The sequence below is a fragment of the Apodemus sylvaticus genome, chromosome 8, assembly GCF_947179515.1.
Source record: "Apodemus sylvaticus chromosome 8, mApoSyl1.1, whole genome shotgun sequence".
NCBI classification, from domain to species: Eukaryota; Metazoa; Chordata; class Mammalia; order Rodentia; family Muridae; genus Apodemus; species Apodemus sylvaticus.
In genome coordinates this window covers 59,506,768-59,529,924 of record NC_067479.1, presented here as the reverse complement: position 1 = coordinate 59,529,924, position 23,157 = coordinate 59,506,768, and the positions used below count along the sequence as shown (strand labels likewise).

Here is a 23,157-nt window from a genome sequence, read left to right as displayed (position 1 = left end):
TGACACTGCTCACTAGAGAAAGTACAAAAAAGTCCCAAGGGAAGGGCTGAAAACCACTGGGTGGGAACCAGAGATCAGCCGGAAGGAAGAGATTTCTCAGTAGGCAGGAGCTGTCCACATGAGTTCTCTTGAATACCAAAAGTTTGTGCCTCCTTGCGCAACACTCTCAAGAAGCCACACAGGGAAGGAGCCGCTGGGCTTTGCTTTAGGATAGTTTCCATGGCAGAGCAGATGAACCAGCTGGCATCTTGGCTCAATTACTCCTGGCCTTCCTCATGGAAGGGCTGGCATGCTCTCTGTGGATATTACATGCCAGGGATTGCTGACCACACAGGTGGTGGTGGAAGCTGCCCCCAGTCTACAGGACCATAGTTCAAAATGTGTGTGCACCCTGTCATCCTTAATAGGATAAGGAAACAGTGAAGTCAGCCAGCAGCTGCTCCTGTGGCCAGTTTCATGTGCTATGTTTGTCTATGCAATATTTTCTCCTTTTTCATCCTTTGCCAATGAAACAGTAAATGGCCAGAACATTAGGGATCAAGCTGGTCTCAGCATGGTGACAACAAAAGGGATCCTGCAACTTCTTTAGGCAGAAGCAAACGGCCCCATCTCTTCATCTAGACAGGGTGACGCATTAGTGAGAAGGCATTGTCAGGTCCCTCCAGCGATGAGACCAACATCACACATACAGATACGGGTGACCTTGAGTTTCTTCAGGTGCACAGGATACAGAGTGACTCAGGAAGAGTGATTATGCAACAATGAAACAAACACAAATTCAACTTCGTGCAGAAGCCACGAGGTCACTGTTGAGGTCTGACAGAGGAAGCGCTCTGATGGTGACAGGGAGGGAGGGAGAGTAACTAGTCATCACCTTCACATATCAGACACTGGTACAAGAGGTTTGCGTGTACTTGGCTACATTTGTTTTCAAAATGATCTTAGTCAGTCCATGATTGGACACTTGCCCATCACCTTGCCCCATGACAGAACTTTCATGTGTAATACCTCTGTTTTTATTCTCAGCTTTCATACGCTTAATTGATGGTATTTAAATGTATTCCTACTGAAATTATCTGGAAGCAGTCATATTTTAATTAAACACAAAACAAAACAAACAAACAAAAAAAATAACCCTTCATTGACACATAAAGAAACTGGATCTAGAGAGATAGGTTGCTTGGTAACCAGCATGAGGACCTGAGTACAATCCCTAGCCCTCACATAAAGCTGCACGTGATGGTCAACCTGGTCATCTCAGAGCCAGGGAGGCAGAGCCTGACGGCCAGCCAGTCTAGCTGAAGAGTGAATTCCAGGACAGTGAGACTTGTCTCAAAATACATCATGGTAGATGACATCTCAGGAACACGTACTAGGGCCACACACTCTGGCTTCCACAGCTCTGCACGTATACACATGAATATAACGGTAAATTTTATGTATCTAGTCTTTCACAATAGAAGAGTGAAGAATTCATGAACAGAGAGAGGGGCTAGGCAGGAGTAGGAAGTTTAAAGTAGTAGTTATGGGCTAACAAGCTGGATCAGTGGGTAACTGTGTTTGCTGTCAGGCCTGACAACCTAAGTTTGAACCCCAGGGCCCACCTGATGGAAGGAGAGAATTGATTTCTCCAAGTTGTCCTGTGACCTCCACCTTCAGGCTATGGCACATGAGCGCACACGTGCACACATGCATAGACACAATACACAAATGTGCTATACAACATTACTGAGGCTAGGCATGTAGCTCTGGGACAGAACACTGGTTTAAGATGTGGGAGGTTTTAACTGGACTTGTCTTGGTCTCTGAAGCAGCTCAGATGACAGGTGTGCCCTGCCAGGCCTCACTGTTCTGGATGGTTCAGACAATTTGTCTGATAAGAGTTTTCTGTTCCCTTTTTTTACATATTAAGATAGGAAAGGGCTGAGAACTAAGTGGCCTGGGTATTCTTTGTCTCTCTCAAACAAAACCCCCAAATGGAACATTACTAATCCAAAGAAAAATTCTGGCAAAACATCTGGCAAATCAAGAAGGTTAAAAAAAAAGAAAAAGCTGAATTCATCATCTGGTGACTGGTCCCCGCTAATCCCTGGGAGCCAGCCAAGCCAGAGGTACTCGGAAGCATAAGCCAATGATGACTTTGAGCCTGATGCTGACTGCTGCAGACAATTTACTCAGGCGTGAAGGCGCTGACATCCAGAGCTCATGCGTTTTGTCATCCCTCTGTGCTGTCGTCTTCAGCATCATTGTGTCCGTGGTGGCACTGGGCCATTCATAATCATCTGGTTTCCCTCCTAAGGCCAGAGCCAACCTGGGTCTCGCATTTCCGATATGCAGTCCATCTCTCAGTTCTGCCTTTCCTTTCTCAATGCAACCTACTCACTAGAATAAAATGATTCTATTTTATTTCGACCGATTATTTTCCCTACGTTATCCTGCCCATGCATCCTCCATCCTGCCAGGATCAAGGATGAATTCCTTCAAGGCTTCAGTCTTCAATTTGTGAAGCCACCAGCTTCCTTTCATCAGCGCTCCAAATGGCTAGGTTGGCTTACAAATGACACCAATAATTTCCACGAAAACAATAGGCCTTTCAGATAACTCTTCCCTTAAGAGAGGAAAAGGAGGGACCAGCACAGGACAGCATTTCTATCTGGCTGCATCTCATAATGACGGGGTGTCACAAACCCAGCAAATTCAAGGCTGATGCCTTTGATTCCATCTTTGTTTCTCAGATCTCCACATAGAAAGATAATTTAGTTAAAAAAAAAAAAAACTAAAACTCATCAATGTACAGCCAAACTATTCATGTCTCTCCCCCTTGCCCCACCACACCCAAGACAGGGTTTCTCTGTGTAGTCCTCGCTGTCCTAGAACTAGCTCTATAGATCAGGCTGGCCCCACACTCAGAGATCCGCCTGCCTCTGCCTCCTGAATGCTGGGATTAAAGGTGTGGGCCACCACACCTGGCCTCATGTTTTTTCTTTAAGAAAGGACAGAGGAGCTCTTACTGAAAGTTTTCTCCAGAAGGTGAATTTTTTAAGCCCACAGGTGTTAATTAAGAACAAAGCAAGCAAAAGTCCCAAGAATATGACCAACACGCACATAATTCAGGTGATGCTAACTGGACCACTTAGTATTTCAATCAGACTCCTTGGAATGTAGTATTCCAATTAGTGGTGGCAGGCACCTCCAGTTAGAAGGATGCAGACATTAGGAAAGCAAAGAATGCCCTAGAAGGCAGGGTCTTCCACGCTGGAACAAATCCTTGTGTAGGGTAAAGCTCTTGAGACATTTTTTAACAGTACCTACTGGGTTTGGGTGTTGGTTCTGTTGTTGTTGTTATTGTAATGGTGGGTGATGGTGGTAAGATCAAACTCAGGGCCTCTTGTATGCTAGGTGGCATCTGCCATTCAAATAATTTGGAGACAGGATACCACCAAGTTACTCAGGCTGGACTTGGACTTGCCTCAGTCTCCTAAGTAGCTGGGATGACAGGCGTGCCCCTCCAGACTCTACCCAGCTGCTCTTGATGCTTCTTAGGATTTGTCTGAAAAAGTTCTCTGTTCACTATTTTACATATTAAATTAGAAAAGGAAAGGTCTGAGGATTAAGTGACCTGGGGTGGTCTCCGGAGCAAACAGTTGTTAACTTGTGGGGGTTGGAGGAGGGGCACGGAGCTCTAGTGGAGGTCAGAGGACAACTTTGAGGGGTTGGTTCTGTCCTCCCACTGTGAGATCCTGGGACTGAACTCACAGGTCACTGGGTCCGTGAGGCAAGGGCTTTCACCTGCTGAGCCATTTTGCCAACCCAGTCATTAACTCTTAACTGTTTTCTGAAAAAAAAAAAAAAAAAACCAGCGTTCACAACTGTGAGTAAAAATAACTAGTGACAGGGCTAAACCCATGCGCAGCAGGAGTGAGCGAGCCGGGCACCCGCCCTGCCCCGCCTGCTCCCCCCCCCTCCCCTGGCCTTCGATCTCGACTGGAACACTAGGGATGCTGAAGTCAGCAAGAAAAGAAGCAAAACCAATTCAGTTGGAAATGGCATGTGGCACAGGGCTCTGACTGTGGGCAGAAAAGCTTAGCCACTAGGGCATGGCAGGAACAGGGAGATTCACAGCAGGGGGGACTTGGCATCTGCAGGGATAGCAAATGTTCTTTTGTTAGATTATGAGATCATCAAAGTGAATAGTGTGTGTGTGAGTACACAAGTGTGCAAACACTAAGCTTGAAGAGTCATCAACTTCGGCCACACTCCCCTTTGGATTTCTGTGACCACTAGCTAGTAGGCAGGGGTCTGAAGGCTCTGGGTTCTGAATTGATGGGAGGCGGTGCGGTTCACTGGTCAACCTACATGGATTCTACATTTGATCATGGCAGTGTGGTCAAAGAGTAAGAATCGTGAGTTTTGCTACCCTTTCTGCCCTGATAAATTCAAGTTTTTCTCACCCTCTGCTAAGAGCACTCCAACTAACTGTGAAATAATAAAGCCCTATCAACGCTGTTCTTGCAAAAGTGCTGGCACACGGTGGAGCCCCATAAGCAACCTCAAAGGCAAAGTGCTGACACGGGATGCACAGCAAACCAGGGGCACATTGGCACAGCCAGGAGGCTCTTCAGTTTGATGATGAGCTGCCCTGACACTGTGAAAGCAAACAATCCAGACCAGTGTCTTCCCCGACTCTCTGCCCATGGTGAATCGTAGCAAACACACTTATAGTCCAGTACTATACAAAAAAAAGGCAATAAAAGTCATGAAGTAGATAAACATAAATATCCAAAGTAAATGTGACACAAGTGCCTCTGTTCCTCAGCTTTGTTCTTCTGTTACACACTGGTTAAAATCTACTAAAATGACTCCAAGTTACTCCTCGGGCCTCAGAGTGTAACATCACCACTCTGGTTTGATGGGATGAGTCGGGTCACACTTCAGTTTTGACAGTGGAAGTAAAGGACACAGAGAGAAGTGGGTCCTGCCCCTTCCTCCATGACAGAGGTCCCTAGGGCACTGTTACTGTCCTGCTGCCTTATTCAGCTTCAAGGGTAGACAGCAGGAAGCCTTCTCTTGAGTGAGCTGCTAGGAAACACATCCACAGAACTTATACTATCGCTCTCACTGGGGCCACAAGTATTTGATTTCAGATCAAAGGAAGAATCATTGAAAAAGAAAGTAAACCAGTTCTAGAGATGCAGGTAAAGGCATCCATCGCACAACACAACACAGAACCGGTAGGCGGGCAGTCAGGGGAAGAAAGAATCAGAACAATGTGCCATACCTTTTTAGATCTGTTCTGGAGAGCATATCCTCTGTACCAACCTGAGGGGAAAAAGAGAGGGGAGAACAGAAATCACTTTATGTTTTCTGGAAGGACAAAAAGGCATTAGCAACACACATTCACACGTTCTCTCAGCAATCCTGAGCTGGAAACCAAGAGATCATCACTATCATAGGAACCTAGAGCAGTGGTTCTCAACCTGTGGGTCCCAAAACTTTTGGGACCAGATCACTGGGCTCATCTAAGAGCACAGGAAACACACACACACATTTACATTACAATTCATAACAGTAATATTACAGTTAAGAAGTAGCAATGGAAATAATTTTATGATGGGAGGGGGGGTCACCACAACATGAGAAACTGTGTATTAAAGGGTCGCAGCATTAGGAAGACTGAGAACCACTGCTTTTGCCTGTGAACCATCCCGTTTCTTACACAGTGAAGATCTACTTTACAGCCATATTCCCTTATTAGCCAAAAGACAAAGTCTGCAGGGGGGGCGGGCGGCGCTGAGAGATGACTCAGCAGCTAGGAGCACCTGTTGCTCTTGTGGGGGCCCCAGCCTGAGCCTCCCACGTGCTGGGATGGCGATTATGCACCATGCACCATAGCAAGCTTTAATCCCTTGTAAAGTCCCATGAAGGTATTTACATATAGGCATTATCTCATTTATCGTGATGGATACAACTTAAGGTGTCCACAAACAAGTATCTTATATTTAAAATGACTGAACAGTTAGTTGGTTTTAAGCCATGTCCGCCTAAGGCATCCATCAACGGGCTCAGTGGCCATCTTGCCTCAGGAAGCCTACTGTAAATAGAATCATGCAAGTAGACAGTAAGTAGACTGTAAGTAGCAGTCTGTAGCTGGAATTTCAGGCATCTGCCTCGGGGCCTCTAGAGCTGCCTAATGTTTGTTATATAAGATCAATCAGAAAATAGTCCCACACTCTGTACATGTTACAAGAAGAAAATTGGGCTAATCTCTTTGGGTAGAGATTGAGTAATGATTTCACACATTTTAAATTACTGGTGAAACTATAAAAATGAAAGAATGTGCTCTGTGTTGGAGATGGGGTGGAGGGGCGGGGCTTTGGTATTATATGGAATAACAGTCTGTATCATGGTACGAGGTTGAGAGAACACTGGTCTCACTTTAGGAAGCCAATGTGCAGGAAATCAGGTTAAGCTTTCCAGATACAATGACCATTCCTCCCATGACTCAAGCGTCTTATCCCGCTATATTCTTGATCCTGCTAAGATACTAAAACAGTTTTGGGCAAATGAGTGGCTTCGCTGTCACCCTGGATCAAGGACAGAGCTGGAGGCCATACTGAGAAAGAGCAGGTGAAGCAGTCTTCACTTTTCAGACCCTATAAAACCAAGAAGTCACAGGACAGACTGACCCACTTACCCAGGAGAATGTATCTTGCATGCCTGTAAAAGTTCTATACAGCCACTCAGCACAAAATTATGTTTCCTAAACTGTCATCTTAGGGTGGGGAGTGGGGTGATTTCCATGTAACTTTCTAAGAGTTTGTCTCTAGAACCACATATGTATAACTGCTAGGGAAAATGCATAAAATTCTGATTCCAGACTTGTCCAAGTGAATACTCATTTTTTTTTTTTTTTTTTTTGGCAGCAGGCACAGTAAGCACCTAGTCTCCAGCTGGGAGTTGGATGGTACTGATAACTGGCAAAGCTCTAAGAATGCAACTACTGATGATTGGTAATAACTCCAAAGGCTATGACCATGGCGCACAGTTGTTTGTGAGTCCTATATTATAAAACTGGGTTGCAATACAAACAAAAGCAGTTTTCCCTCAACATCTAATATAAAATCATAATTAAAGACAGTTTGCAGTTGTGATGCTTTGTATATGCTCAGCCTAGGGAATGGCACTATTAGGTGTGGCTTTGTTGGAGTAGGTGTGTCACTGTGGGTATGGGCTTTAAGACCTTCATCCTAGTTGCCTGGAAGTCAGTATTCTCTTGATAGCCTTTAGATGAAGATGTAGAACTCTTAGCTCTGCCTGCACTATGCCTGCCTGGATGCTGCCATGTTCTTGCCTTGATGATACTGGACTAAACTTCTGAATCTGTAAGCTAACCCCAATTAAATGCTCTTATAAGAGTTGCCTTGGTCATGGTATATCTGTTCACAGCAGTAAAACTCTAATAAAGACTGAGCAGTTAGCCTTCCGAACACATTGCAATGCGAACAGACAGTGTATCAGGAAGTGGTATGTTCCTAAATTACCAGGTAATTACAATGAGAGCAATCGGGCAGAGGATGAGTCTTAGCTACATTTTAGTGAGCTGAGTCTCCAAAAAATAAGTTCACAATGACGAAATGGGTAGCACTTCTGGGGTAAGAAGTCATTTCAGTGTTTTGGGGACTGCCCCAATCCAGGATAAAAGCATCTCCTCTCATTGGAAGCTATCAAAGTTGTTAATTCCACAGGCAGGTTGGCTTACTTTATCTAGCTCTATATAATCTTCATCGGTCAAGACCATCAGCCCACTTCATTCACCTGTCCAGGAGATGGTGCTGTGCATTTTCTGGCTTCCACCTGACAGAGTCGCTACCTGGTTCTTCTTCCTCTGTGGTAGTCCAATAAATATTAACTGAGGAGAAGAGTTACTGTCATGTTGATTACATAAATGAGCTGAGTACACAGTACTAAGAGCATGCACTCCGAGTCACATGTGCAGTGTCTGGGGGCATGGGTGTTTGATTAGATAAGATGATCAAAGACAGAACAATCTAAGAAACCAAAAGGATCCAGGTGGGAAAATGACTAGGAAAAAACTTCCAGACAGAAGCAAATCTAATGAGAAGGCCATGAGGCAAGAACTCTGCCCAAAGGCAGGAGCGCCAAGTGAGAGAGGGCGACTGCAAGGAGGCGCCGGGAGGGTCAGACAGGAATGTGGCTCACCATCCTGGGCACCCATTACACTCACCAGGGAAACCTCATTTTACCTGGTTCCTGAGCTGCCAGCGTAACTTACGGATGCCTGGGTCACCTCCCCAAACATTCTTCATCAAGCTCAGAATTAAGAGCTTCTCGAAGGATCCCTGGAGACACTACTACATCAGCAAAAGTATCATATACCGTGTGACATCTGAGCTTTAGCCTATGAAGGATGGTAAAGAGTGGAGGGGAGAAAGGTGCTTAAATGCTATCAAGTCTTGTGGGGGAAAAGGGGGGGCATTATGGCTGCCATACATGAAGAGACGAAGGGAGGTGAGAAGCAGAAGCAGGGAGGTGACTGATGGGTACACTGAAAACGGGAAGCCATGAGAAGACCGAGCCTATATTTAGAAACAGCTTGAATTGCTCATGGCTTCACTAGCAGTGGGTGAGCATGGAGGAAGAAAGGGTGTTTGGCTCTTGGGCTTATGCAAATGGTACGTAGTGTTGTCCTATGGTAAGGGATGAGTTAAGCAGGGAAAGCCTTGGAGAGTGGCAGAGGGCACAGGCAGCAGACTGTAGCCTTAGGCTTCCCTCCCTGAGCAACTGAGTCCTATAGGTAGGATGTGGGACCCTGGCCATGTGCACTGGGGGAGGGGAAATGGGAGGGGTCAGACCGGCATGGCACCTCAGAGCCTAAGTAGATCATAATGATGATCATCATTTAACAGCTGACCATGTTACTGAGAGGGAACATGAGGATATGAAACAAAGGTCAGCCCAGAAAGAAGCGGGATAAGAAGGATTAATTCTAAAAAGGAAATGTGACCAGGAACCCAGCTTTACCACGGGAACCACACAGGCACAATAATCCAAACAACACGTGTTAGAAATGAACAGCTACAATGGACCTATACTGGGTTATCAACATTAGTGAAAATCAGGCACACAGAGTCAGTGAGACATGTATGAGGGGCTCAGTTGTAATCTTCCATAGCCAGAGGTTAGTTAATAGAACGAAGATGGAAATGCCAGTTCTTAGTTGGATAAAAGACTAGGAGTTCGGAAAGAACTGAAACTCCTCAGCGATGAGGCAGAGTTAGAAGGAACTGCTGGTTTTCATTAGAGTGAAAACAACTAGGGACAGAGAGAGACGGCTCGGCGTTTCGGTTACGGTGCCTGCCAACAAGTCTGCTGACCTCAGTTCAAGCTCTAGAACCCACACGATGAAAGGAGGTAACATACTCTGGCATCTTGGCCTCTTACCATGCATGCTGGGACACACACATAGATAATGTAAAACTATTTACACATTTAACATTATGTGTCTTTATGACTGGTACAATTTACAACTGATCAAAAAAAAAAAAAAAAAAGATAACTCCTGGCAAGCCAGACAAAGGCAAAACAAAAGGAGCAAGTAACAAGTCTATTGTGATAGTGTGGAGCTGACGAAAGGGGGAAATGAGACAATGTGTGTGGGTATCGGGGGCCCTAAGACATGTGGAGGTTTGAATAAGCATGCCTCTCATAGCTCATGAGTTTCAATGTCTGGTTTTGCAGTTGGTTGACTGGGCAGGATTGGGAGGTGTGGTCTTGCTGAAGGAAGTGTGTCACTGGGAGTGGGCTTTGAGGTTTCAAAGGCCCATGCCAGAGCTATGTGTGTGCATGTGTGTATCTGTCCGTCTCTCTGTCTCTCTCTGTCTGTGTCTCTGTCTGTGTCTGTATCTCTGCCTCTACAGTTCTCTCTCCTTCTCCAAATTGTGGATAAGATGTAAGCTCTCAGCCACTACTCCTGCACCATGCCTGCCTGCCGCCAAGCCCCCTGGCATGATGGTCATGGGCTTAACCACTTAAATCATAAGCAAATCCCCAATTCAATGTTTTTTTTTTTTTTATCTTCAAATAAGTTTCCTTGGCAATGATATCTCATCACAGCAATAGAATGGTAACTAAGACAAATATATTAATTCTGGTTGCATTTCTTGATGATATACACTTGTCAAAACTCACTGGATTACATCTTAACTACAGCGAGTTTTATGTAATACCTTATGTTTTACCTTTCATTTTAAAAGATACAACTGGATAGCACCGTATACCCAGGAGAATGACTATGGTCAAGAGACTGATTGTGCCCACAGTCAGCAAGGGGCAGGAGAAACTGGGCCCACGTGCTTGTTGGTTTTGTCAACCTGACACAAATCTAGACATATCTGAGAGAATTTTAAGTGAAAAAAATATCTCTGTAAGACTGGCCTGTGGGCAAGCCCATGTGATATTTTCATGAGGGTGAGCCCAGCTCACTGTGGGTGGTGCCACCCTGGGCAGGTGGTTCCAAGCTGTGTAAGAAAACAGGCTGTGCAATTCTGTAAAGAGTGGTTCCTCCATGGCCTCTATGTCCGTTACTGCCTCCAAGTCCCTGCCTTGAGTTCCTCTCCCGACTGTTCTTCTATAATGGACTGAGATGCCTAACAGAAGATGAAATAAACCCTTCCCTCTCCCAAGCTGCTTTGGGCCATGGAGTTATATCACAACAATATAAACCCCAATTCTAACAATTCTCTTTTACTATGCTGATAATTTCTTCTAAAGTTACACATATCCTACGACTTCGCAATATTCCTCTGCCTAGGTATTTACTCAAGATAAATGAGAATTTACACTTGCAAGAATGCTTCACAGGAATGCCTACCGATGCTTTAATTCTCTCAAGCTTAAGGTGGAACTCAATGAAAGGCACAGCGATGCTTGAGGGAACAAATCATGGCATGTTTCTGTAATGAATGCCACTCAACGAGAGACAGAAAAGTTACTTAGGTATAACTTTATGAATGAGTGAAGGAATCCAAACAATTGACGTGTATAACACCACTAACATAGGGTTAACTAGCAGGTAAAATAGCTGGTAAAGAGAAAAGAACAGCGGCTAATGGCTGAGGTATTGTATGTAAGAGATACGCTCAAGACTCCTTGGGATGAGGTATACAGGCTTTAGCATCTGATAAGACATGTTCTACTGTGTATCTAGGTGCATAATACAGCATATAAATTTCGCCCTGGTATCTGATGTCTTTAGAGGAAAGGGAAGGAAGGAAAAATTATCAAGTGAGAACTACTTTATAAACGAATCACCTCTAACAGAATGATATCACTCATACATGACTGAAAACTTGTATTTGGCACTGACTCTGAAATGAGTTTGAGACAGGTATGAAAAATAAGTTGCCTTTCTCTGTGACTGTACTTTTATCTTGTGTCTTGTGATGACATTACCCATCCTAATTACCCCTGGCATGCTCCCAAATAGATTTTGAATGAGTTTGTACTATTCCTAGATGTTCCCGTGCGGACCCGCAGTTCATTCATTCAGCCAGCATGCTAGGACACCAAGGCATGGAGTGTTTCTCTGTCCTAATTTTTACTTCATAATGCAAAGCAGGAAAAGCAAAAGAATTCAAAGTTACACAGAAACAAAATTTCAAGCAGGGATTCGGGTCAAGAAGGGATAAAAGCAAATGTGGAGAAGGTAACTTCAGCAGATGAGGAAGGGGAAGTTGGAAATCTCGGAGGACACCCATTAGGGTGGAGGTTTATACCATACCGCTCATGCGGCCGGTCATTCATTATACATAAAACACTTCTCCAAATGGATGTATCAGACCTCATCTTTAAGGAGGAAGGAAACGGATCCATAAACAAGTAACCACATACAAAGGACCCTTTAATGGAACTGACTGGAGGCTCTACTTCACAAAAGAGTGTGTCATGAATGCGCTCCAGACTCCGGCAATTACTTGGGAATGTTGAAGACTTTCCAGGCGACGAAGTAGGGTTCTACGCGTGACTTACAGAATGTCCCACACAAGCACCGTTTATTTTGCCGTCACAAGACAGACTTGCTCTCTTGCTCACGGACATATAAAAGATCAATAAATTATGTTTATCCTCTCAGAAATGAAAAGCCAGGAACAGGGAGGGAGCTGCTGTTTATAACGCCCACATGACACATGGGGCAGAGAGGAGGCAGCAGCCACAGAGGAGGAGCAGGTGCTAAATCCTGTTGTGTTTCCTTTAACTGTCTCAGGCCTGCTAGCTTAATTAGGCCAGAGTCAAAGGTTGCACCCCTGTGGACCAGGTAAACCTGTCAGTTTCCAGGGCCAGAGCCCAGTGAGCTACCCTTCAAAACAGATGCCTTGCAGAACCTCAGGGGATCCTGAGCCAGCTGGGAGCCAGCCCTCACAGGGTGGAGAAAATCTTAGTGTGAAATCCCTCATTACAGAGGACAGTGGTCCACCTTCATCCATTGGGAGCATCCCCTATCTCCTAGAACCCTGAGCCTCAGCTGTTCACACTGAAAGGCACAAGGCTTTCACAAATAAGCCTGTACTGGCTGGTTTTGTGTGTCAACTTGACACAGGCTGGAGTTACCACAGAGAAAGGAGTTTCAGTTGGGGAAGTGCCTCCATGAAATCCAGCTGTGGAGCATTTTCTCAATTAGTGATCAGGTGGGGAGGGCCCCTTGTGGGTGGTACCACCTTTGGGCTGGTGGTCTTGGGTTCTATAAGAGAGCAGGCTGAGAAAGCCAGGGGAAGCAAGCCAGTAAGGAACATCTCTCCATGGCTTCTGTATCAGCTCCTGCTTCCTGACCTGCTTGAGTTCCAGTCCTGACTTCCTTTTGTGATGAACAGCAATGCAGAACTGTAAGCTGAATAAACCCTTTCCTCCCCAACTTGCTTCTTGGTCATGATGTTTGTGCAGGAATAGAAACCCTGACTAAGACAAAGGTGCAAGGTTAAAAAAGAAAAATTCAAAGGATATAAAGATACCAGAGGTCAATTCCATTCTATTGCTTCTTTGCTCAGGATAAATCTATCAGCCTTTTGATAAGCAATGCTGACCACGGAAGCTTGAGTTTGAAGGACTCAGAGCACCTGAAAGCTAACAGCTGCACTACTTTAAAAAAAAAAAATCTGCATTAAACACAAGGTTGGTTGGCTGGTTGGTTGGCTGGTTGGTTGGCTGGTTGGTTGGCTGATTGGCTGGCTGGTTGGTTGGCTGGTTGGTTGGCTGGTTTTCCCTTGCATCAAGCTGCCGCCATGGCCTTACTGTGAGGACAGCAAACTGGACACTCAGAACTCAGTCTTTCAGATGAGATGACCTTGGTCCTGAGCCTGACCAGCATGAGCAATACGCATACTATCTGAGCAAGAAACAGTATGGCTTTCTACTTGAATTCCATTTTGGTTGTGAGACTGGGCATCATGTAGCTCAGGCTGACTTCAAACTTGCTCCGTAGCCTAGGATAACCCTGAACTGCCCGTCCTGCTTCAGCTTCCTGGAATTACCGGCCTGCACTGTCATAAGCCAGCTCCAACTCTTTTTCTTTTAAAAAAAATTTGTTAATTAAATTTGTTTTGACAACTTCATGCATTCATATAATGGATTCTGATTACTTTCACTCAACTTTTATTTATCTTTTTTTAGTTATATATGTGTTGTGTCTGCATACAGGCCTATGAATGTTAGTATAGGAGGCTTGAAAGGCCAGAGGCATTAGTTCCCCAGTAGCTGCAGTTGCATTTGTGAAGCCACCTGCTGGGAACCAAACTTGGGCTCTCTGAGAGAGCAGTAAGTGTTTTAAGCCATTGTTCTTTAGCTCCTTCAACATTTATTTTAAAATTAAAGAGGATTCTTGTTTGCAGAGCCTGGCATACATCAGAGACGCTCAGGAAACATTTGGTGACTATGTTAATGACAACACACAGCCTCTCTGGCCTTGGCTAGACTACTGTGAAATAAAGTCTGTACCTACAAGCCACATGATTGTAACGTGAGAGTGGGCAGAGCTGGCAGGACTGCCAGTGACAAGGCACAACACGTCCGGGCTCTGGAAGTCACTACGGATCTAATGCAATGAAGCTTCAGTCTCTTAAAAGCCACTGTTCAGTATCACAGTTACAAACACACACCCTGGCTTTGAAGGACATTCCAGTATAAACTCTAAGGCTGGCTACAAACACCAAGAAGATTTTTGTTTTGTTTTGTTTTCTGCTTACCTAGAATTGATGGTAATAGAAATCAGAAATCTCTATTTTCTACTAAAAATAACTCCACAGACAAGCGGATCGATCTGCTCCAGATGTTAGGATAACTCCAGGAGGGCCAAGTCACTGTGAACTGTCAAGAGGTGACAACAGCCAAAAGTGTCCAGTGCCAGAAAAGGGACACGCCTTGCCTCAGGGGCCACCACAGAACGACTCCAGGTGGGCTGACATGTTCATTCTGATTTCCAAGTCCTTAATCCTTAAGTGAATCTTAGGCCAGGGTAGTTTGTGGGGACCCTCTATCTACAAAGCGCTTTTTTAACAAAAGGTGAATGGCCCGGCAATCCAAGGCACGGGTGGGGTCCAAGGAGCTTGTCCTACTACTCCATGCTTCTTTCCCATCCCTTGATCTAGGCAACATCCCTAGAGAGCAAAACCAGCTAGACAGGTTGCTGCTGGGAGCATCCCTTTGTGGCATTCCAGAAACTCTTTGTTTCCAGGTTCCTTTGTCCCTGTAGATTCACAGGCAACTGCCCAAATGGGTCAGTGCCAACTCCTAGTGCATGCTGGCTAATGGAATGAGGGTACTACTCAGGGAAGAGTTGTAAATTCTCCATCAGAAGGATCGACAGATGCCTGTGTCCAAATAACATATGCTAGGATGTATGGCGGGAGCATATTCAAATGGAATCTTGAAAGAAAAAGATAGGAGAAGCCACTCTCTGTTGCAGAAGGCTTCATCTGCAGGCTGCAGCTCAGTAAAGTCCTTGCCACACAGGGATGAGGACCTGAGCATCCATGTGAACTGCTGGATGTAGCAGTGTACACTTGTACTCTCTACACTGGGAGGAGAAGATAGGAGGGAGCCAGACAGCTATCCCACCAGCCAGCCTAGCCTACCAGCCAGCCTAGCCCACCAGCCAGCCTAGCCCACCAGCCCACCAGTCCACCAGCCAGCCTAGCCCACCAGCCCACCAGCCAGCCAACCCACCAGCCAGCCTAGCCCACCTGCCAGCCTAACCCACCAGCCAGCCTAGCCTACCAGCCAGCCTAGCCCACCAGCCCACCAGCCAGCCAGCCAGCCAGCCCACCAGCCAGCCTAGCCCACCAGCCAGCCAACCCATCAGCCAGCCTAGCCCACCAGCTAGCCTAACCCACCAGCCAGCCTAACCCACCAGCCAGCCTAGCCCACCAGCCAGCCTAGCCCACCAGCCAGCCAGCCAGCCAACCCACCAGCCAGCCTAGCCCACTAGCCCACCAGCCCATCAGCCAGCCAGCCCACCAGCCAGCCAACCCACCAGCCAGCCTAGCCCACCAGCCAGCCTAGCCTACCAGCCAGCCTAGCCCACCAGCCCACCAGCCAGCCTAGCCCACCAGGCAGCCAACCCACCAGCCAGCCTAGCCCACCAGCCAGCCAGCCCACTAGCCAGCCTAGCTCACCAGCTAGCCTAGCCTATCTTAGATCCCAGTAAGATACCCTGTCTCAACAAAGGTGGATAGCTCCTGAGGAATGGCAGAGGTTGGTCTCCTTTCAAATGTATGTGTGCAAGTATACCTACACACACACACCACATGCACACATGTATACACACACACACACACACACACACACACACACACACACACACACGTTTGATCTGAGAGGAGATATTGCAGTGGCTGTAACATCTAATTAAGGTCCCTCCTAAACACACTCCTACTACCACACACGTCTTTATAAAAACACAGTTCAGGAAAGAATGTTCCCAGAGGTGTGACCGATGGCAAGCTGCACTGAAGGTAAAGGTCAGGCAGACGTGGGAAGCGACCTCGAATGCATGCACGCACCCTCATCCGAACACCATAAAGCCCGACCTGCTTCCCAGCTAAAGCCAAGAGTCTGCACGCAGAGCTTGTCATCAGATTCCGAGCTACTGGCTCATTGCCATTTATGTTTGGAAAGGCAGTTGTTTCTATAACTAGGTCACAGTGACAGTATGGATTAAGAATTATAACAAACCTCCCAGGATCTTGACTAAGATGGCAACAGAAGTGTTTGCTACAAATATATGGAGGATCCTAATGCACTCATCTAGTAAATTTAAAGTGCTTAGTAAGATTGTGTGTGTGTGAGCGCGCGTGCACTCTTACTGTACAGGTTGAATATCCTTTTAAAAATCCAAAATGTAAGGCTCTAGAATTCAAAACTCATTAGACTGCGGAATGAAAATTCCACTCTGAACCATGCGATGAGTTCCAGTCAAAAGGTAGATACACTTAAAAAAAAAAACTCTATTAAATTACCTTCAGGTTTTGTGTAACAGATGTATATGACATATAAATGAATTTTGTGTTCTCACTTGGGTTACCAGAGTGTTTTATGATATGTACGTAGTATGTACACACTCCAAAAAAATTAAACCAAATCCTCTGCTTCTAAGCACTCTGGATACGGGACGCTCAGCCTGCATATGGGAACAGCTTTCTGATTTGGGTGGAGTTATGCTGGCCTTGTTCCATTAGAAAGTAACTTGTAAAGAAAGGGAAGCCCCAAATGTCCACCCTTCTTACCCCTTTCAAAGTTCCAGGGCTGCCCATTGTCCCTAAATCCTGTCCAAATATCTATGTTAGCCTCTGAGTCTTTAAAACTTACTCTGAATACAGAGCTTTACTCCGCGCCTGCCTCTCAGAGCTCAGAATACCTTTGAGACTTTATTTTACTTGATCTCAGAGTCCCTCCTAACATCAACCACCCATGCTCACGAGCACTCAAGTGGTTTATGGAACTGATAGTCAATCAAAGAACTTGGCACAGAAAGCCAAGGCCAGAAGTAATGCAGGTCCTGGGCTTGAAGTCATCTGTAGTAGCATTAGATTAATCACAGGAAAGAAACACTCTGTGGTGACTAGATGCTGATACCTTATACTTAAAATGTAATATTCATATTTTTCAATGCACCACTCTCTAATTGATCTCTTCCAAGTCAATGAGTCACCAGAACATTCGAGACGCCAAAACAGTCTTGTCTAGGGACATATACTCAAACGAGTGAACTACCTAATCTAACATAGTCTTCCACTGGTCTCTTCCCTCTGTGGTCTCAGCAACATCGCCTTGTTCTCCCTATAGTAAGTATCTGGCTATTTTTGTATTTACTCTCTTGTGTTGTCTGTCCTTCTAGGCAAACCCTACGAGAGGCAGTAGTTGACTGGTTTCTCACTCATTTGAGCAGAGGTACCATCTCCTGTGCTTAAATGCACTGGGCACATGGGAGGGTGAAGCAGGCGTGGCTGTAAAAACAAGGTGACTGTAGCTGAAGTGCCCAGGGTCTCCGTCCACATGCTCAGGGATCTGGGGCAGAAAACATTCATGGGAGAGGATGTGTGTCTCGTTGTCAAATACCTTCCAGGGTTTAAGAAACAAGGTGGCAGTGCCAGTGCCAGGCGGACTGGTGCCAAGGAGGAGGGACAAGGGGCATTGGCTTCAGCTAGCATTCTCTTCTGTCTCTGAAGGCAAACAACTCTCACAGAACTACAAACAAGAAGCAGTGTGCTGCCTCTCTGTCAACTCACTTCCTTCTTTCATCTTTAAGTAACAAATTAAGCTGGGGTGGGGGTGGGGGTGTCACAAGATCCAAGGGACAATTGCGAGCAGCCCTCTCATTAAAGGCTGAAGTCTAAAGTCAAAGATTAAGCCATCTTGGAGTGTCCCAAACATTTAAATACAGAGTCAGAATAAGACAACAGAGCAGTCATGGCTCCTAGTGTCTACCTAAGGGAAATAAACACACATTCTCAAAAACTAGCCCGTGAATGTTTACAGCAGCCTCATGGTTGAAAGATCTAAACAGCTCCAATATCCATCTTATGATGCATGGATGAGTTATGGTCTGTCCATGCAACGGTGTTAACTGAAAGAAGAGGAAATGGAGTATTAATGCTTGCTATAATGTGCACCAACCCTGAGAACATTAAACTAATCAGAAGTCAGCCACAAAGCACCACACACACTGCGTGGCTGCGTTACTATAAAAGTCTAGCACAGACAAACTCACAGAAGCAGAAAGCAGCTATGTGTTTACCTAGAGCCAGGCAAATGGCTGATAAGTGGTACAGATGGGGGGTAATGGAAGTAGATCGTGATTGACAGTTGCCCAACTCCCTGGATAGTACGCTTAGTAAATAACCACAGAATCGTAGACCGTGTGGGCAAACTGCGTGGCGTTTGAGTTATATCTTAATAAAGCTTCTGTTTCAGATTAAGAACAAAAACATACGCAATAACCAAATCCTTGTGCAGCTGTAGAGGGCAGGAGACTTGGAGTGCCTCCCAGCATGTCATGGTCTCTTTCCTCACCTGCATTCATTCCAGGCTTTTGCTGAGGGCCAACAGCATGTCAGAAGCTATGCTAAACACCTGGAGATTAAACCAGAGCCAGCTGTGACTCTAAGCAGTTACTGCTCTTGGGGAATCGCTCACTGAACCACAGAACAGGAAGCAGCCATGGAGAGTGGCATTCTGGTGTGGGCTGAAAACATTAAGGAAAAATGTCTGGGAGGACTCAGCTCCATGCCAGAACTGCACACATCGATCAGGTATGCTTGTCTCAAAGGTGGGGTGGGGCAGAAGGCGCAGACGGAGAGTCCCCAAAACACCAACAGGAAGCTGTGAGACACAAACCCCTAGAGGCCGAGAAAAGGTGCCAGCCTTGCCTTGCCATTCTCCCTGGCGGTACTGTGGGTGTTTCCATTTTGTTTATTTGTTTTAAAGGAAGACGGGAGTAGGGAGGGTGAACCAACACAAGCCATTACTAGGCATTTCCTGCAGGTCTTATGTTTGCAAAGCACTCCTGCCCAGAGTCCTCAACTGCCTGAAGTAATAAAGGAATTCAAGACTCGAGCCAAGAACTTGAAGTACTAAGCAGATACAAGAGCCTCCCCCTGACTGTTGGGCATGGCAGGCACTATTTAAAAATGAACCCCATACAAGAAATGCTATTGGAAGAAATAAAATCCGATGTCAAAATCCATGTGAAATTGACATGCCACTTGGAGATCATGAACTCTGTATGTGTTCTGACTCCTCACTCACACCAGGACACGGGTCCACTTTGAAAGCACAGTGGGTGACATCCTTCTCTGAGAGCCCCACATTCTACCACTGACATTCAAATACTCCATGGCAACAATTACAAGAGAATTCTCTTCTTGCTGGCCGGGCCTGATCAGCCCCATAATGCAATGCCAAGGAGGCTTTCAACGTGGTGCTCAATGGAGCACTCCCTGCAGACACGCTGAGTAGGAGCTGCAGTACACTGGAAGCACCTTGGGTTGGGATTTGGGGGCTCAATTACACAGGATTCAAAACAGATGGGATTTGTGTGTCTGTGTTTACATTAAGTACAATATCAGCATCCCTAATCCAAAACTGCAAAATCCAAAATGTTCCAAGTCTCAAAATGCTTTGAGCGCAGACGTGACTTCACAGGTGGATTATTATACACCATGATGAAATTATTTTAAATACTGTATAAAATTTTCTTTAGGCTATGTGCATAAGACATATATGGGGGTGGGGGAGTGGAAGAGATGAATTCACAGCTAGGCACTATTCAATATTTCACAGTGCACATTCAAAACTCCCAAACAGTCTGAAATCATAGACTTCTAGTCCCAACTACTCTGGATAAGAGATCCACCAATGTATAAGAATGAACATACTCAAAACCACTACTAATATGTACTCTATGAGAACAACGTGCTTCAAATAGCTACCACAAAATATATCAGCGCCACAGAAAAACTTTCAAAACCAACCTATTTTGAGAAAACAATATTACGAATGCATTTTTGGGATGGCATTAACTTTATGTCTGATTAACACCAATACTCTATTCTTCTCTGGTGTAATCCACAGAGCAATTAGGAAGCCCTCCCACCCCATCCCCCCTCCATATCCCACAGAGAGAGAGAGAGAGAGAGAGAGAGAGAGAGAGAGAGAGAGAGAGAGAGAGAGAGAGAGAGACCCAGAGACAAGAGAATTTACTAGTAAAAAGGGAAGAATTTCCACCCGGCCCTTGTGGTAGCGTCTTGCCTGGGGCATTTGCTACTGTAAGGAAGGACGCCTGAGCGGCTTAGAGTAACCTTTCTAAAGACCTTCTGTGGGGCCACGAGGACAAAAATGAGAGAGCTGAGCCTCACAGTGCGCTGGCTGGAATTCTGGTAAGGCATAAGGCTTTAGCACGGGTGAAGACAGTGATAGAAGGCTTAATAAGCAGGAGTTAAACGAGATATTCAAACCAATTCTAAAACAGGAGGCATATATATTCTAAGAACAGGTTTGAGACTGTATAAGGTGAAGAAATTCCCATCTCTGTAGAGACAGAAACTACAATCATGGTGGAAAACTCATCACAGTAACCAAAAATGGCAGAAAAAAGTCAGCATACAGCAGACTGAAAAACCGGTATAAGGCATCCGGATCCTAATGTCATCATGAACTTAATTCTCAGCGATCCTTATGCAATCATTTCTTTAAGCCCATGTGGAAGTTATCAAAGTTAAACCTGTGCATTTTTACCTACACAATGGGACAGTATGTCCACGAAAGCCACAGTATATGTTTTGCTGCCCCTCTGACAAAGGACTGACGGAGTAAGGTCTAAGGGGGCTGTGGTTTCCAGAAACAAGAGTCCTAAAAGACGTGTCAGGGTCGTGAGTGGGGTGCTAACTTAGACCCAATGGCTAGTGCGGCCTGAAGGTAGCAGGAACAAGATGCAAGAGTCCACAGAGCTCTGTCTCCTTGCTACCTCGGAGCTGTACAAAAGGGAAATCAGTGCAAGGGCCCAGCTCCGAGGGCGGCAGCCATCACAGCAGCGCCCCATGCATGCAGGCAGACGACCTAGCTTCACTAGGGCCAAATCTTGCTTCCTTTTCCCCAAGCTTCCCATCTTTGCCCCTTCTTGAATCATCTACTCCTAACCCGGAGATCTGCACAGGCTTGTAGGTGACACTTTTCCATTGTCCCAGCATTTACCAACGCAGAGTGTCTTTCTCAATAAGCTTTGCTCTAAGAGAAAAAAAAATATCTGCCTAGCTTCCTGTGTCTCGATCCCAACTTTCACAGGGTTATGATGAACTGGGCTCAAAAGTTTGTTCCCTGCCTTGCTCCGTGACCTTAGTGGCTTGGATACACTTTTGTTGTTCCCAGGTTTGGGACAAGGATGTGAATTCCTGAGGGAGGTCTCCTAGGATGGAGTCTTAAGAATTGCTCTAGTTAGACAGAACTACTTCCCAAGCCTGAGCTACCCGGAGGAAATAGACACACACAAGCAGGACCTGCCTTTATAGTCCTGACCTAATCTTCTCAGAGTCTCAGTACTACCACAAAGCCCCGCCCTCTTCTCTCTCCCCCAACCCAGAAACGTTAGGCACCAAGTAGAAAGAGACCCACCCTGAAATGGTGATGCTTCCTTCCAGCTGTGAAGGGCCTTAAGTTCTGAGTGTGTGTGTCTCCCTAGCCTGCTCTGCAGACAAGAAGGTGGCAATATCCACATTCCCATGAGGTGGCTGTGCTGAAAAATACCCTCAGGACAGGGTTGTGTGACCTCAGGTACACACTTCCTAGGTTTTCACTATCGGCCTTGCAGTGGGAGGAGTAGACACATGGATCCTAACACCAAGTGCTTTTTACTAACTCCTACTGATTCCTCGTGGTCCCCACCCAACAGGAGGCCACTACACTCACCCTCATACATCTCCAGAATGTGGACGGTGTCGCCGATCTGCAAGGAGAGTTCCACATCTTGAGATGCATTGTAGTTGTAGATTGCTGTAAATGAAGAAAAAAGGGGGGGATTAGAAAACATGCACTTTTAAAAGTTGCTGCCCAATATATTTGTTCTAGTTTGCTTCTCTGCTATTGTGATAAAATCCTGATCAAGTTTACAATCTCTCATCTAGAGGATCCAAAGCGGGAGCTCAAGGCGGGAACCTGGAAGTAGGAACTGAAGTAGAAACCATGAAGGAATGTTGCTTTCTAGCTTGCTTCGCCTGGCTTGCTCAGCTATTTTATTTATATAGCCCAGGCCCACCTACCTAGGGATAGTACTGCCCACAGTGGGCTACCCTCCACCAATCAACAGTTAAGATAAGTTCCCAGACCTATCAAAAGAAGAATTCATCAGCTTAGATTCCCTCTTTCCAGGCCTGTCAAGTTAACATCCGACACTATCCATTATAGTACTTAATATGTCAGCCATCTCTGTTGAATGACTTCATATGATCCACCGTATGTCAAGCATTACACAGAGCTGTATGTCCTCCAACATGCTGACTGGTTGCCTAACACATCCTGTGTCAGATAAAAAACACAGATGTAGCCTCTGTTCCTAGGAAACATGATAGTCTAGTGGGAGGAAGAAAGATATCGAATGTACAATCCAGATCCCAGAAATAACTCTTTAATTAAACTTGGGACAACACTACAGAAGAATCCAGGCTGGAGAATACAATGAGACTTCTGTAGGTCAGTCCTCTTGTCCATGAGACAACAGCCAATGGGAAACTCATTTAAGCCTATGGACTTTAGGGCACAGGGGGAGTGGCCTCTTGGCTTCTTTGACATGGTGCTCAGCAGTCATATGAATGCAGCTGAGTGACATCTACCTAGCAACAGAGTGATACAGGTCACAATGCAGGGATGGCACCTTGTCCCAGCCTTCAGTACCCTGGGGACAGATTAACCCTACTGCTCTGTAATCCTAAAAGGCCATATTAAGTCCCCAGAACAGAAAGCAGCAGATTAAATCACAACTGAACCAGGGGAAACCAGGCCAGAGCTTTGCATAGATGTCTTACCATGACTAAGAGGCATATGAAAACACGTTCAGTAATATTAGTCACGAGGGGAATGCAAATCAAAACCACCATCAGA

The 23,157-nt window shown here is 45.6% G+C and overlaps 1 protein-coding gene across 3 annotated transcripts in view; it reads right to left on the bottom strand.

The window, feature by feature from the left end:
• Nucleotides 1-23,157, bottom strand: part of Dock5 (dedicator of cytokinesis 5) — a 179,481-nt gene that overhangs the window by 106,667 nt on the left and 49,657 nt on the right. For all 3 annotated transcript variants that reach the window (XM_052191114.1, XM_052191113.1, XM_052191115.1), the window contains exons 2-3: nucleotides 21,970-22,053; nucleotides 5,279-5,319 (exon numbers count right to left, since the gene is read on the bottom strand). In XM_052191114.1, the coding sequence (XP_052047074.1) occupies nucleotides 5,279-5,319; nucleotides 21,970-22,053 (125 nt within the window). The remainder of the gene's footprint in view (nucleotides 1-5,278; nucleotides 5,320-21,969; nucleotides 22,054-23,157) is intronic.